The sequence below is a fragment of the Pseudoliparis swirei genome, chromosome 7, assembly GCF_029220125.1.
Source record: "Pseudoliparis swirei isolate HS2019 ecotype Mariana Trench chromosome 7, NWPU_hadal_v1, whole genome shotgun sequence".
Taxonomy (NCBI): Eukaryota; Metazoa; Chordata; class Actinopteri; order Perciformes; family Liparidae; genus Pseudoliparis; species Pseudoliparis swirei.
The window spans coordinates 19,345,194-19,362,094 of NC_079394.1; the positions used below are offsets into that span (position 1 = coordinate 19,345,194).

The 16,901-nt window shown below is 43.9% G+C and overlaps 2 protein-coding genes across 2 annotated transcripts; one reads left to right on the plus strand and one right to left on the minus strand.

Moving 5' to 3' along the window:
- The first annotated feature begins 225 nt into the window (after positions 1 to 225).
- Positions 226 to 5,138, plus strand: LOC130196098 (uncharacterized). Its single transcript, XM_056417964.1, has 21 exons — positions 226 to 233; positions 447 to 523; positions 602 to 697; positions 781 to 905; positions 1,234 to 1,377; positions 1,449 to 1,523; positions 1,622 to 1,786; positions 1,862 to 1,958; positions 2,043 to 2,260; positions 2,338 to 2,494; positions 2,570 to 2,778; positions 2,869 to 2,986; positions 3,275 to 3,471; positions 3,539 to 3,653; positions 3,734 to 3,903; positions 3,976 to 4,058; positions 4,137 to 4,267; positions 4,356 to 4,545; positions 4,653 to 4,794; positions 4,869 to 4,986; positions 5,060 to 5,138. Exons 1-21 carry the CDS (start codon positions 226 to 228, stop codon positions 5,128 to 5,130), a joined length of 2,706 nt encoding a protein of 901 aa, XP_056273939.1. The 3' UTR covers positions 5,131 to 5,138.
- Positions 5,139 to 11,722: 6,584 nt separating this feature from the next.
- On the minus strand, positions 11,723 to 16,523 carry LOC130196099 (uncharacterized). Its single transcript, XM_056417965.1, has 21 exons — positions 16,504 to 16,523; positions 16,349 to 16,425; positions 16,175 to 16,270; positions 15,960 to 16,084; positions 15,488 to 15,631; positions 15,345 to 15,419; positions 15,082 to 15,246; positions 14,910 to 15,006; positions 14,608 to 14,825; positions 14,373 to 14,529; positions 14,089 to 14,297; positions 13,883 to 14,000; positions 13,406 to 13,602; positions 13,224 to 13,338; positions 12,974 to 13,143; positions 12,819 to 12,901; positions 12,610 to 12,740; positions 12,332 to 12,521; positions 12,083 to 12,224; positions 11,891 to 12,008; positions 11,723 to 11,817 (listed from the first exon to the last, which is right to left on the minus strand). The coding sequence occupies exons 1-21, from the start codon at positions 16,521 to 16,523 to the stop codon at positions 11,723 to 11,725; spliced, it is 2,742 nt and encodes a 913-aa protein (XP_056273940.1).
- Between the last annotated feature and the right edge of the window lie 378 nt (positions 16,524 to 16,901).

A 16,901-nucleotide genomic window follows, 5' to 3' on the forward strand; every position in this document is an offset into this window, starting at 1 on the left:
AAAAGGGGAAGAAGAGCACACTTCTTTTTTTTTCGTTTGTGTTTTTAGTTTTGTCTTTGGGGAAAGCAAACATTGGGATGTCAAAGTGTTAGTAGTTAGAGAAATATTGAACTCTGGCATCAGGCAAAACAGGATGGAAGATCACCTGTTACAGGTCCTTTTTGAAACAGCTGGTGATGGTCTCAGATGTGTATTGTAATTAACTGATGTATAAAACAGCTGGCGATGGATCAGTAAGCAGTCAGTCACTTCTCTTCAGAGTTGGCCTGTTATCGGTTGTACAGTGCCAAGCTGTGATAGTGATTGGATTCCTTTAGTTCTTTTGTTTGGCTGCCCTCAGGCTGCAAGATGTCTAGGCTTGGGAACATGTAAGTTTATTTACTTTCGTTGTTCATAGACTGCAAGCTGCACAGTTTATGCCTCTAAATGATGTGTTTTACTTGAAGTTTGCTCTGGAACTTGATGGCTGCAGTAATCCTCTTGGGTCAAGCAAGGCCAAATATGAAGGTCAATTCACAGTCAAGTAAGCTGGAATTCAAACATTTCCTTCACCATTGTTACAGAAAGTTTACTACTCCTCACAAGCCTTTTCTGTTAACAGGCAGTGGCTTGCAATCAGACTGCGTGGGTAATCTAATGAGGCTGTCATTGGACAAGGCCCTAGCAGTGGGCAATGGGCTTGAGGTGGAGGCCATCAGTAAGTATACAATCTGTGAGGAAGCATGATTGGTTAACACTAGCAGAGGGGTGTCCTGTCATGCTTGTCTTTATTTCCCCAAGATGGCACCCAGCACATTGTGTTAACACCCAACCTGGCTGCTCAGTGTGGATACAGCATGGAGTCTGACCCGTGGGGTAACACCAGAATCTACTCGTCTCTGCTGGGCTGCTACGTGGACAACCAAGTATGTTTGAGCTCATTTATCAGATGACATTCAATTATAATTTCACACTGAGAAACATGTTTGCACATTTGTTTTAATTACTTGCAAAAATTAACGTTTGACTAGACTTAGTTTGAGCCTGTCAGTATTCGTGCTGAACCGTTTTATAAAGCATCCATCATAAATGCCCGATGTTTGACCTGTGAAAATGTATATGTATTTTAGAAAAATAAATGACTAGTTTCCCTGATGGTGCACATCAACTAGAGTGAATATAAATAAAAAAAATTGCTGTATTTGAGCGTGACTCTTATAATGCCAAATCCTTGTTCCCGCATTTAATTTGTAGGACGACCAAACCTTTAATGTTGGATTAAGGCTCCGGCTGTACGGCCCCAGTGGATCAGACTTGGTTACCCATGATGTGATGCAGACTTGCAGCTACACTCGCTGGGCCTCTCGAGAGATTCTCTGCGACAGGAACTACATGGAAGTGGGTCACTTAATATCGATACTTCGACTAACTTGTCGCTAACACTCTAAGCATTCTTTTCTTGTTTTTAGGTGTCTCACCACATTGCTACTCCTGAAGCTAAGGGACAGAATCAAGCTGTTAAAGAGATCGACATCATTCCTGATGTATGTTTAAAAATTCTGGTTGTAGTGGGCTTGCTTTTCAACCTGCACAGTTTGCCTCATTCAACAGAGGAACGTAGTAATTCTCCCCTTACCTACAGGCCTCTGGGGCAGCACATGGCATCTGGAAGTTAACATTTTACACCCCAGAACCAGTGTCGATGGTGCTGAGGGAGGCTGAACAAGCTGGCTATGGTGCCATGGCGACCTCAACCCGTCTGGTTCTGCGATCCCCCTACAATACAGCAGAGACTACATCGGAAGAAGTAAGCAACACACCATCACATAGTTTGCATTAAACTTGACTTTGGAAGCGTTTGAGTAAACATGCCATCTTGTAGGTGGATGGAGTCTCCATGGAAGTCTTCAGGGTTAGCGCCTACTACAAGGCACCACATGGTCTGGGTGTGGTGGACTTGGCAGCTGCTTGTCCCACAGGCAAGTCTCGTGCAATCTGTGTATGGCCATGGTTTCCCTTAGTTTGTCACGCAGATGCATCAACAGTTGTGTTATCATTAACAGGTGGAGTCCTCTTCGTCAACAATATAATCTCTTGGCACGTACCTCACCGCATGACACCACTGGTAGATGACAGCTTTGAAATCCGAGAAATGCACATGGGCATCAACGGAAAGAGGCTTGATAGATCTCAGATGGCTGCACGAGGGTACACGCTGTCCGCCACAGATTTCCACATCGTCATTGAGATCCCAGTCGGCTCGCCTGACGGTCACTATAAGGTTGGGAAGTCCTTTAGCTTAGAAATGCAAGAGTCACGTTTTTGGATATTTTATTATAATGTCATGACTGATTGCAGAGCCATGCCCCAGATTACCAGTACCACATCAGCTATCATGTGGAGCCCATGCTTGAGGTACTGTGGAGGACCACTGTCTCCCAAGATGACACCAGATACAAGGTTTTGTTTCCCATTACCACCCCTCTTATTCTTCAAGCTCTCCATGTCCAAGAAAGTAAGTCATTATCTGGTAGATGATGGAACTTCAGGCTAATGCAGAAAGGCTATTAACCTGTTTCCTATTCCTCAGATACTGTCCCAGAGGCCCGAGTGTTCAGCGTTGTCTTGGGGCCCCTTCTTCATGATGTGGTGCTGAGGAACATCACCTTCTCCACCAGTGTGCTCACTGTTGAAGAGAGCAATGCCAGAGGTTTTACTGTCCAAGAGCACCGCCACTCCAATGGAAGCAAGAGCATCTCTGTTTTAGTGCCCTTTGATGCCGATATCGTCCTGAAAGATGCAAGTCAAATTATAGATGCTAAACGTCACTTGGCGCCAGGTTATTTGTTCTGTGGTTCAGTGACATGACTGAGATGTTTATGCCTGCAGAATCCTGAACCCTTGGTTACAACCTACTTCCTCTCTCTGATCTTCGGGTTTATCATCCTTCCTGAGGAAGCTCCATTTGCCCACCCAGTCGAGTTGCAGGCATCTCTGCAAGATGTTGGTGAGATATTGCTTTTCACAGTATCTAGCTCACAATTGCTGTGACCTGAGTGGGGAGAGAAATGTAAGAAATATTGCCATGACATTTCCCAGGTACTTTTAAAATGTACTCATTCTAAATAAAAAATGTTGTGCCTTGAGGAGAAGTAATCTTATCTGTCAGTAGACTGAAAGATGTGATGTGAATGCAAACTGACAATAACCTTGGGTGTCTTCCTTTTTAAATATGACACTAATGCACCGTTACAAAGATGCTCAGTCCATTGGTCAACCTTGTCTCTTCTTTTAGATCTACCCACCATCACTGGCACCTGTGACCAGAACCAGTTTTACATCAGTGTGAAATACGGCAGTCAAGGCAACAATTTCAAGGCAATGGTTGGAAATCAACAGCTGACACCTGAGATGGCTGACTACCAGTTCCAAGAAAACGGCACACACTTAAACGTCATTCTTCCATATAATGCCAAGGACACGACCTTCGAGGTAGGTTTCACTTTAACATTTCACCTTGACTCAGCTGCACCGGATAACTTTCCTCTTTGTCTTACAGCTGATAACATCGGATTCACTAAGGGCCCATGTTGACTTCTTTCTGTTGCATACCCGTAATGAGTGGGTGCTCGCTGATCTCCTCTTGTCTTGCAACTTTCCCTTAACAACAACCAGTAAGACTTAATAAATGTTTAGTGTTTGTGCTGATGGGACTGCACGACATTTTCTTCACCCTTACTACCTCTGCCCTCAGAGTGCTACCCCAATGGAATGATGGCGGCTACGGCTGTGAAGGTGGATTCTGTGACCAATATGATCCCAAGTAGGCTGACCCTAAAGGACCAGTCTTGCAAACCGACATTCAGTGGTGATCGCTTTGCACATTTCTCTTTCAATGTTGCATCCTGTGGAACCACAAGAACGGTAAGTGTGTATTCACGTTGCATCTCACCATTATTTTGTCAAAGTCTCATGCCTCTGGTCTTTTGTATGAAGTTCTTTGACCACTACATGCTGTATGAAAATGAGATTGCCTTGCCTTACAACAAAGGAGCATCGCCAGTTGGTCCGCAGTACAGGTAGAGAGACTCGTCCAATCTTTGATCCTAATATACTTTCTCGTGAGCTCTACCCCAGTGTATTTTCTTTTCTCCAAGACAAACTATTTCCTGCTACTATGTGGTCAATGAGACTCAGACTGTTGGCTTCAGCGCAAACCCAAGACTCAATGAACCCACCACAGAGATCGGCTCAGGACAGCTGATGGTTCAAATGAGGCTATCCCAGGGTAAAGTTGTCTTCATTAAAACCTTATTTTTGCAAGACTGTACCCTGTCTGGGCAATGCCTCTTTCTAATGGGACTCTCCTTCTACAGATTCATCGTACACGCTCTTCTACCAAGCGGCAGATTATCCAGTTGTAAAATATCTGAGGCAGCCTTTGTATTTTGAGGTGGAGCTGGTTGAGTCTACTGACCCAAATTTGGAGCTCATCTTGGAGAGCTGTTGGGCTACACTTGATGAAGACCGGACATCTCTGCCAAGCTGGGATATCATTGTTGACAGGTAATGAGTAGCATAAAGCTAAGTGCCTTCTCAACTTCAGCTTGACTTGCTATAATTCACTAAGTATAATTGTATGGGATTGAAATGTATATTTTACCCCTCCCCAGCTGTGAGAATCCTGATGACAGCTATGTGACTATTTTCCATCCTGTTGTGAGTGACGCCAGGGTTTTAGTCCCATCCCACATCAAACGCTTCTCAATGAAGATGTTCACCTTCACGAAAGATGAGGAGGTTCTGAAGAACGAGGTAAAATAATATTTGTGTATACTGGGCACGTCCCATAATCCCCCTGTGTAATAAACCCTTCTGTCCGTCTACAGATCTTTGTCCACTGTGATGCTGAGATTTGTGACTCGCACAGCCAAGCAGATGGTTCATGCAGAGGCCAGTGTGTGCAACCTGCACACCAGATGAACTACAGACGACAGGGAAAACGGGGTACGGGCCATATGGAAAACATTTTGTCAACTAACACTACATGCAGTTGACTGACATTGTCCTTTTCTTCTAGTGCAAAGAGAAACGGACTCCAGCAACCACAGGCAAATCTCCTCCGGGCCTATTGTTTTAACCTCTGCCTAAATTTCTGAATAAACAAATGTCTTAACTTCTGAAATCATCGTTTCACTTGCTTTAAAAAGTCATTTGGGTTTTAACCCTGCATTGCATTCAGGGCAGCAATTTTAATTTGCTACACAGACACTTGATTTCCTTCAATTGGGTCACTTCAGGTGAGGTGTTAACTTGATTCTGTGTTTAGGTGTATTATCATGGCTGACATTTTAAACGTTGTTTGTTACCTTCGCATTGAAAATGCGGAAGGTCATGTTTTGATCGCCATTTGCGTGTTATTCGCAAGAGTCAAAGTATTGAATCGCATGAAATTTGGTGGGTGATAGGTTATTATCTGGGGACCAGTCGATTATATTTTGGGATCAATAAGGTCATGGAAAGGTCAACTTTGTTAAAATTTTTTTTTTTTTACCATGGCACGGTACATTTTTGTCCAATTGGCATGCAACTAATGCCAAAATGTTCATAATTCAATGCCCAATCTTGTGATATGCGAAGGTATGCGCTCTACAGAGTGCCCATTCTAGTTAAAACATGCATTTGCAGACTAGGCTGAGCTCTTTAGGGAACAGTTTGAGCCGTGACCATCATGAAGTCAGTGTAGCGGTGTCCTGGACATGAGTGAAGCAGACTGATGCAAACCTCATCACAGTACAGCAACTTCAGCACAGTTACGAATTCAGGCAGTGATATACTCAGTAATTGTTGCTGCATTATAGCCCTACGTTGAAAAGGGTACTTTTAGTGTAAAAGCTAAGACTATTGTTAATATTAATCTGATTTATTGACAGGACCGTAATGTCTAGGTTCCGGCAAAACAAGAGACGCACTTTGCCTCTGAGGAGAAAGAGATATTGTGTCTGCATCTCAAGGGTAGCTACATGCCTGACAGTATTCAACATTCACACTTGTTATCAGTATTTACAAGGGCTGTGAAACGATTAAAATTTGTAATCGGGTTAATCACAGGTTTTTGTGGATTAATCATGATTAATCACATATTACCGATATTCTCGGTATATTTTGTGAGAACATAGAGATTTATGACAAGACGGATATATACATTTATACATTCTTCTATACAATGGTGCTGCAACTGAGCAGTTATTTAGCAGTTTTCTTCCATATGGAACATTAATACATCTTCATCCTAAACAGAATGTTTAACCCTCCTGTTACCTTTCGGGTCAATTTGACCCCATTCAATGTTTAATGTCGGTGTTCTTTGGGGTCAATTTGACCCCAGGCTGTTTTTCACTGTCAAACATATAAGAAATATCAACTTTTTTATTTATTTAAAGGGCTATTTAGGTAGTCAACAAATAAACATAAAGTACCTCACACTTAAACTTGGGAAGCAATATTAATTCTAATAATTTTCTGGAGGTTTTAATTGCTGGGGTCAAATTGACCCCGAGGGTAAAATATGTTAGTAAATGTAAAGGTAACAGGAGGGTTAAACAGAAAATGTTTCTCTTGTTTGTCAACCATTAACTCCACCATGATACAATCTAAAGGCCTCTAGTCTTCCTCTAGCAGCTGCTGAGGCAAACTGACTGTGTGGGTTTTCTTCATGAACTGGGCCGTGATGAAAGGGACGGCGGGGACACCGCTGCAAAGCTGAAACCTCACCGGCCCGCCGGACACGGACAGGTGGACAGATTGACAAGTGACTTCTTTTTGCTCGGTCCGGATGCGCGCGCACGGAGCTCTGTGGCGCGCGAGACGGAGATCGATAAGTGTTAACGCAACGCGAAGAGACAGAAATGACATGCTGCTGTGGAGATACGATCAACAACAGACGTTTAGTTTAATAAAAGAACAAAGACGTGCTATAGAGAACATGTCAGGGGCGGGCCAATCTTTTTAATGTCATGCGATCTACCAACACTACGCCGCGATCGACTGGCAGGTCGCGATCGACGTGTTGAGACCCTGATCTACAGGAAGTAAAAGTCGTAACAAGGTTTCCGGAGGTGAACCTGCGGAAGGATCATTACCGATGAACAGACCGTCTGCATGAGAGCGGACAGAGTTCAGATTGAAGTGGTGTATTGGAAGCTCATTTTGCAAGTGACTTTTTTTTCGTCCCGACGACCAACAACAGACAGATTGGAAGCTCATTCTGCGCATGCGTTAAATGCGTTAAAAAAAAAAACTAGTTAAACCTGTAATTGAATTAACTGAGTTAACGCGTTATTTTTCACAGCACTAGTATTTACACATACCAAGAGGCACGGCCAACAGAAAGCCCCACCCGGGGGTAAGAGTGAATTCTCATGAGATGACAAGTCAAGAAGATCTCAGGGGGGTGGGATATGCACCTGTGACGAGATCTGGGTATAAAAGATTGAATCTTAATGTGAGGAGGGAGTGTGGTTTCTGGGCCTAGACTTGTGTGTTGAGGAGAGCTCCCCGTGTGATTGCAATCGCAGGTGAGCATTTGTACTTTGCTTTTGATCAGTGAATAAACGTCTCCCTAAAGGAGAGAACTACAGCAGACTCGTATTATTGTATAAGCTCTTCCAGGCTGCCAATTCTGAATTACGTTACACTATCAACAAATTCACTCTGGAAAGACTGACCCAGATTTCTGCTTAAATGGTTTTAGTAATTGGCAAAATGCCATCAAGCTGTAACCACAAATGCATTGGTCAACTAGTGCAAAGGCTAAAACATGGCAGGAGGCAAGGCACTGTCTCAAAATTTTCTACCAATGCTGAGAAACTGCGCACTTTGTTTTAGACTCTCACTTTAGGACATTTTCCGGGGAGGAGTTGGTTGTTTAAGCATCAAATGCAGTGGCGGGCCGTCAGGGCCAGCAAGGCCTTCTCTGCTGGCCTAAACGTCATCAGAATATAATTTTTTTTTAAATAAATGTTTCCACAAATATGTATTAAATTATTCCCCAGAGTAAGAGTTATACTCTTCATTTCATAGCTTTCCTCTTGGTTGCACTGCTTCCAGCCCCAGGTTGAGATTTGGAGGGCTGGTCTTTATCTTAGATCTTTTATCCAATCATATTCAGCCATCGTGTGTTGCCAGGGGGCTAAAATCTGCCCTTAGGCCTTCAGAATCAACATTGCGGGCGCTGGTAGCTTAAAGTGAATGGGAATGAAAATGTTGTCAACCAATCAGCTTTAGAGTTGGCTCCTGAAGGCCAGCTAGCTGGCCCCGGAACCGGCACAGGAGCCAGCTAGCAGGCGTAATGCGTGCACGTCTTTTGATTGGATTACCAATATTGAGAGGCGGGTCCTATGGGCAGGTATATGCAGAACCTCAGAACTAGGAAACTGAATTTGATAAACGAATTAATTCGTGTACTATTAAGCTGTTTTTTCAACCCACAATGGCGGAAGGAGGAGAAGATATCGATTTGGTCGAGGATATAATTATAACGCCATTCTCAAGACGAACTTTAAGACCGACGCCGACGCTACAAAGCCCGTCACAGGCGGGGAAGAGGTTTGTTCGCCACATTCAAAGTTCCAACTACGAGCGCTACCAATGGCTCAGGCTCCGAGAAGCTCTGCACACCGGACTGCTGGGAATGCCTATTATTTGCAAGTGATCGATTTGGTGTTTGGAGCGACACTGGCTTTGCAAACTTGAGTTGTCTAACCAAGGCAGCAACGAGACACCAAAGTACGACTCGGCACCTACAAGCAATGGTGCTTTGAAAACTTTTGGGGACACCCGAGTGGATCTACAGATCAACGAACAAGCGCGCAGGGCAACGGAGCTGCACAATGAAAAGGTAAAGAAAAATAGGGAAATATTGAAAAGACTCATTAATTGTGTCATGTGTTTGGGTAAACAGGAACTTTCATCTTCATCATCACGGTGAAACTGCTCTGGGTGAGAATGCGCTGTTGAGTGAACACACTGTAAAAAAAAGTCGGACTTAAAGCTCAAAGTTTGTGGACCAGAAATGGATAGAAGAAGAATATTAATATAACTCTGTTGCACTCGATTATGTTCTTGCCTATTAGTTGAACTGGACTGTATTGCACTCTTCCCCTGCAATTCTCTGAGTAAAAATGTCAATTTCAAGGTGACGCAACGCCTGGTTATACTGTGTCTCTGTCTAACTGTATAGTGTCTAGAGCCATGGCATTATAATGATACTAATAAGAGGTGGATTAATTCGGGTGGGACTGTATGACCTCACTGAAGGCCCAGGCCCCAGGCCCACGGCACGCCACTGTGAGGTTGCGACTGGAACCTTCGATCTGCTGAGGCTCCCGGTTAAGTCGAGGATAGACATCAAACTTCTACTTAATCACCTACAAAGCCCTAAACAACCTGGCCCCTCCCGATCTTGCAGACCTTCTCCCCCTCCACAGTCCAACCCCTTGCCTCAGGTCCGCCGGCACAACCGCTCTGAAGATCATCAGGACCAAGCGCCGGACCTGGGGAGACCGGGCCTTCTCAGCAGCTTCACCCCCCCTCTGGAACGCTCTACCCATCCATATCCGTCAGGCTCCCACCCTACCATTATTTAAGCAAGCCCTCAAAACACATCTCTTCCAACTCACTTTCACCTGCTAACCCCTTGCCCCCGATATGACTCATATAGCTTCTCCAGTTTGCTTTCCTTTATAGTTACCATATGTCCCGTTTGTTGTCTGCTTTCTTTTTGTTTTGTCGTTTGTCTCTTGTCCCCTGTAAAGCGTCTTTGTGTACCTAGAAAAGCATTATAGAAGTCTGAATTATTAGGACCTGGTGCATTACGGAGCCCAAACGGCAAAATAAACAGCATTAAATGTATATATATCAAGATAAATATATCTAACTATGGTTTAAATACACTTATACTGCCGTCTACTGGTAGAAAGGGTAAACGCCACCTTTAAATATCTATAAATTGGCTGAATCTCCACAAACAGACCACATTTGATGCTTAAACAACCAACTCCTACCCAGAAAATGTCCTAAAGTGAGAGTCTAAAACAAAGTGCGCAGTTTCTCAGCATTGGTAGACAATAAAAAGCTCTGAATTTTGAGAGTGCCTTGCCTCCTGCCATGTTTTAGCCTTTGCACTAGTTGACCGATGCATTTGTGGCTATAGCTTGATGGCGATTAAAGCTTTCAATGGCATTTTGCCAATTACTAAAACCATTTAAGCGGAAATCTGGGTCAGTCTTTCCAGAGTGAATTTGTTGATAGTCTTAGCTTTTACACTAAAAGTACCCTTTTCAACAAGGGCTATAATGCAGCAACAAATACTGAGTATATCACTTTGCCTGAAATCATAACTTCGTGCTGAAGTTGCTGTACTGTGATGAGGTTTGCATCAGTCTGGTTCACTCATGTCCAGGACACCGCTACACTGACTTCATGATGGTCACGGCTCAAACTGTTCCCTAAAGCAGGGGTCCCCAACCCCCGGGCTGCGGCCCGGTACCGGTCCGCGGGCTTGGTTGGAACCGGGCTGTGGAAAAAAAAGTGAATAAATAAAGTTTTTTGTGTTTAAAAAAAAAAATCAGTCGGAAAAAATATCTTATTTTGAAACAGGACCGGATACACCCGTGTGTACGTCTGAGCCGCGTTCAGGAGTCTTAAAGTTCGGGTTTATCGCTGCAGGCGAGTCTCACGCGTCGAACCCTCTGCTGGCGGCACATTTCAGTGACAAATAATCTTAAAACATATTCAACCTGCTCTGTCACTTCAGGGAAATGACAACTGTTTTCAATTTGGCCGATAAAGTCGCTGCTGTGTGGGCGAGTGAACAGCGGAATATTCTACATGTTTCAGACGTTGACCGGGTGGAAGAGGCTTTTAAAAGAGTTTGAGCGGTACTCCAACCACAAAAGACCCGACTACAAAAGAACACACCTGCAACCCATTTTTAAACAAACCCACCCGGTGAATCGAGCCCGTCCGAGCTAAAAAAAAAAAAAAAATGTGTTCGAGATGCAAATTACGGTGGCCTTAAGGGACATTTCACACAACAACTCTGCCGGTGTTCTGACAGCGACCAGAACTCGGTTAGGAGCAGCGGACCAAACACACGTCTGTGTCGCCGTCTCCATTAGCGGCTCGTTGCAGGTAAACAAGCACGGCTCACACTAATTCGGCGTAATGATGAGTTGTTGTTTTGGCACTTTATGCCCTTCGTATAATTGTATGACGTCATATTTATTACGTCATTTATATTGCCGGTCCGTGAAAATAATTTTTGACACTGAACCGGTCCGTGGCTCAAAAAAGGTTGGGGACCACTGCCCTAAAGAGCTCAGCCTAGTCTGCAAATGAATGTTTTAACAAATAACGTTTAAAATGTCAGCCATGATACACCTAAACACAGAATCAAGATGATTCAAGAGATTCAAGATGATTTTATTTGTCACAATTGCAGTGAAATAAGTGGCAATGCTCAGCAGGAATGTGCAACAAGTACACACTATTTACAATGTCAGGCCCACCACCACTGTGTCATCCACAAACTTGATGAAGTTAACACCTCATTTCATGAAGTGAACACCGCTGAAGACCCAATTGAAGGAAATCAATGTCTGTGTAGCAAAATTAATGTGCTGGTGAATGCAGGGTTAAAACCCAAATGACTTTTTAAAGCAAGTGAAACGATGATTCCAGGTTAAGACATTTGTTTATTCAGAAATTTAGGTTCTGTCTTAAAAAAATAGGCCCGGAGGACTGTTTTGTGGTTGCTGGAGTCCGTTTCTCTTCGCACTAGAAGAAAAGGACAATATCAGTCAACTGCATGTAGTTTTAGTTGACAAAATGTTTTCCATATGGCCCGTACCCCGTTTTCCCTGTCGTCTGTAGTTCATCTGGTGTGCAGGTTGCACACACTGGCCTCTGCATGAACCATCTGCTTGGCTGTGCGAGTCACAAATCTCAGCATCACAGTGGACAAAGATCTGTAGACGGACAGAAGGGTTTAGAACACAGGGGGATTATGGGACGTGACCAATATACACAACTCTTATTTTACCTCGTTCTTCAGAACCTCCTCATCTTTAGTGAAGGTGAACATCTTCATTGAGAAGCGTTTGATGTGGGATGGGACTAAAACCCTGGCGTCACTCACAACAGGATGGAAAATAGTCACATAGCTGTCATCAGGATTCTCACAGCTGGGGAGGGGTAAAATATACATTTCAATCCCATACAATTATACTTAGTGAATTATAGCAAGTCAAGCTGAAGTTGAGAAGGCACTTAGCTTTATGCTACTCATTACCTGTCAACAATGATATCCCAGCTTGGCAGAGACGTCCGGTCTTCATCAAGTGTAGCCCAACAGCTCTCCAAGATGAGCTCCAAATTTGGGTCAGTAGACTCAACCAGCTCCACCTCAAAATACAAAGGCTGCCTCAGATATTTTACAACTGGATAATCTGCCGCTTGGTAGAAGAGCGTGTACGATGAATCTGTAGAAGGAGAGTCCCATTAGAAAGAGGCATTGCACAGACAGGGTACAGTCTTGCAAAAATAAGGTTTTAATGAAGACAACTTTACCCTGGGATAGCCTCATTTGAACCATCAGCTGTCCTGAGCCGATCTCTGTGGTGGGTTCATTGAGTCTTGGGTTTGCGCTGAAGCCAACAGTCTGAGTCTCATTGACCACATAGTAGCAGGAAATAGTTTGTCTTGGAGAAAAGAAAATACACTGGGGTAGAGCTCACGAGAAAGTATATAAGGACCAAAGATTGGACGAGTCTCTCTACCTGTACTGCGGACCAACTGGCGATGCTCCTTTGTTGTAAGGCAAGGCAATCTCATTTTCATACAGCATGTAGTGGTCAAAGAACTTCATACAACAGACCAGAGGCATGAGACTTTGACAAAATAATGGTGAGATGCAACGTGAATACACACTTACCGTTCTTGTGGTTCCACAGGACGCAACATTGAAAGAGAAATGTGCAAAGCGATCACCACTGAATGTCGGTTTGCAAGACTGGTCCTTTAGGGTCAGCCTACTTGGGATCATATTGGTCACAGAATCCACCTTCACAGCCGTAGCCGCCATCGTTCCATTGGGGTAGCACTCTGAGGGTAGAGGTAGTAAGGGTGAAGAAAATGTCCTGCAGTCCCATCAGCACAAACACTAAACATTTATTAAGTCTTACTGGTTGTTGTCAAGGGAAAGTTGCAGGACAAGAGGAGATCAGCGAGCACCCACTCATTACGGGTATGCAACAGAAAGAAGTCAACATGGGCCCTTAGTGAATCCGATGTTATCAGCTGTAAGACAAAGAGGAAAGTTATCCGGTGCAGCTGAGTCAAGGTGAAATGTTAAAGTGAAACCTACCTCGAAGGTCGTGTCCTTGGCATTATATGGAAGAATGATGTTTAAGTGTGTGCTGTTTTCTTGGAACTGGTAGTCAGCCATCTCAGGAGTCAGCTGTTGATTTCCAACCATTGCCTTGAAATTGTTGCCTTGACTGCCGTATTTCACACTGATGTAAAACTGGTTCTGGTCACAGGTGCCAGTGATGGTGGGTAGATCTAAAAGAAGAGACAAGGTTGACCAATGGACTGAGCATCTTTGTAACGGTGCATTAGTGTCATATTTAAAAAGGAAGACACCCAAGGTTATTGTCAGTTTGCATTCACATCACATCTTTCAGTCTACTGACAGATAAGATTACGTCTCCTCAAGGTTTTTATTTAGAATGAGTACATTTTAAAAGTACCTGGGAAATGTCATGGCAATATTTCTTACATTTCTCTCCCCACTCAGGTCACAGCAATTGTGAGCGAGATACTGTGAAAAGCAATATCTCACCAACATCTTGGAGAGATGCCTGCAACTCGACTGGGTGGGCAAATGGAGCTTCCTCAGGAAGGATGATAAACCCGAAGATCAGAGAGAGGAAGTAGGTTGTAACCAAGGGTTCAGGATTCTGCAGGCATAAACATCAGTCATGTCACTGAACCACAGAACAAATAAGCTGGCACCAAGTGACATTTAGCATCTGTAATTTGACTTGCATCTTTCAGGACGATATCGGCATCAAAGGGCACTAAAACAGAGATGCTCTTGCTTCCATTGGAGTAGCGGTGCTCTTGGACAGTAAAACCTCTGGCATTGCTCTCTTCAACAGTGAGCACACTGGTGGAGAAGGTGATGTTCCTCAGCACCACATCATGAAGAACGGGCCCCAAAACAACACTGAACACTCGGGCCTCTGGGACAGTATCTGAGGAATAGGAAACAAGTTAATAGCCTTTCTGCATTAGCCTGAAGTTCCATCATCTACCAGATAATGACTTACTTTCTTGGACATGGAGAGCTTGAAGAATAAGAGGGGTGGTAATGGGAAACAAAACCTTGTATCTGGTGTCATCTTTGGAGACAGTGGTCCTCCACAGTACCTCAAGCATGGGCTCCACATGATAGGTGATGTGGTACTGGTCATCTGTGGCATGGCTCTGCAATCAGTCATGACATTATAATAAAACATCCAAAAACGTGAACTCTTGCATTTCTAAGCTAAAGGACTTCCCAACCTTATAGTGACCGTCAGGCGAGCCGACTGGGATCTCAATGACGATGTGGAAATCTGTGGCGGACAGCGTGTACCCTCGTGCAGCCATCTGAGATCTATCAAGCCTCTTGCCGTTGATGCCCATGTGCATTTCTCGGATTTCAAAGCTGTCATCTACCAGTGGTGTCATGCGGTGAGGTACGTGCCAAGAGATTATATTGTTGACAAAGAGGACTCCACCTGTTAATGATAACACAACTGTTGATGCATCTGCGTGACAAACTAAGGGAAACAATGGCCATACACAGATTGCACGAGACTTGCCTGTGGGACAAGCAGCTGCCAAGTCCACCACAGCCAGACCATGTGGTGCCTTGTAGTAGGCGCTCACCCTGAACACTTCCATGGAGACTCCATCCACCTACAAGATGGCAGGTTTACGCAAACGCTTCCAAAGCCAAGTTTAATGCAAACTATGTGATGGTGTGTTGCTTACTTCTTCTGATGTAGTCTCTGCTGTATTGTAGGGGGATCGCAGAACCAGACGGGTTGAGGTCACCATGGCACCATAGCCGGCTTGTTCAGCCTCCCTCAGCACCATCGACACTGGTTCTGGGGTGTAAAATGTTAACTTCCAGATGCCATGTGCTGCCCCAGAGGCCTGTAGGTAAGGGGAGAATTACTACGTTCCTCTGTTGAATGAGACAAACTGTGCAGGTTGAAAAGCAAGCCCACTACAACCAGAATTTTTAAACATACATCAGGAATGATGTCGATCTCTTTAACAGCTTGATTCTGTCCCTTAGCTTCGGGAGTAGCAATGTGGTGAGACACCTAAAAACAAGAGGTGGCTTAGATTTTTAGAGACAAGTTACTAGAACTATTGATATTAAGTGACCCACTTCCATGTAGTTCCTGTCGCAGAGAATCTCTCGAGAGGCCCAGCGAGTGTAGCTGCAAGTCTGCATCACATCATGGATAACCAAGTCTGATCCACTGGGGCCGTACAGCCGGAGCCTTAAGCCAACATTAAAGGTTTGGTCGTCCTACAAATTAAATGTGGGAACAAGGATTTGGCATTATAAGAGTAACGCTCAAATACAGCCATTTTTTTAATTTATATTCACTCTAGTTGATGTGCACCATCAGGGAAACTAGTCATTTATTTTTCTAAAATACATATACATTTTCACAGGTCAAACATTGGGCGTTTAAGATGGCTACTTTATAAAACGGTTCAGCACGAATACTGACAGGCTCAAACTAAGTCTAGTCAAACGTTAATTTTTGCAAGTAATTAAAACAAATGTGCAAACATGTTTCTCAGTGTGAAATTATAATTGAATGTCATCTGATAAATGAGCTCAAACATACTTTGTTGTCCACGTAGCAGCCCAGCAGAGACGAGTAGATTCTGGTGTTACCCCACGGGTCAGACTCCATGCTGTATCCACACTGAGCAGCCAGGTTGGGGGTTAACACAATGTGCTGGGTGCCATCTTGGGGGGGGGGGAAATAAAGACAAGCATGACAGGACACCCCTCAGCTAGTGTTAAGCAATCATGCTTCCGTACAGATTGTATACTTACTGATGGCCTCCACCTCAAGCCCATTGCCCACTGCTAGGGCCTTGTCCAATGACAGCCTCATTAGATTACCCACGCAGTCTGAATGCAAGCCACTGCCTGTTAAAAGAAAAGGCTTGTGAGGAGTAGTAAACTTTCTGTAACAATGGTGAAGGAAATGTTTGGATTCCAGCTTACTTGACTGTGAATTGACCTTCATATTTGGCCTTGCTTGACCCAAGAGGATTACTGCAGCCATCAAGTTCCAGAGCAAACTTCAAGTAAAACACATCATTTAGAGGCATAAACTGTGCAGCTTGCAGTCTATGAACAAAGAAAGTAAATAAACTTACATGTTCCCGAGCCTAGACATCTTGCAGCCTGAGGGCAGCCAAACAAAAGAACTAAAGGAATCCAATCACTATCACAGCTTGGCACTGTACAACCGATAACAGGCCAACTCTGAAGAGAAGTGACTGACTGCTTACTGATCCATCGCCAGCTGTTTTATACTTCAGTTAATTACAATACACATCTGAGACCATCACCAGCTGTTTCAAAAAGGACCTGTAACAGGTGATCTTCCATCCTGTTTTGCCTGATGCCAGAGTTCAATATTTCTCTAACTACTAACACTTTGACATCCCAATGTTTGCTTTCCCCAAAGACAAAACTAAAAACACAAACGGAAAAAAAAAGAAGTGTGCTCTTCTTCCCCTTTTTAAAAAAAGGCTTCAGCTTTGGGGAAATG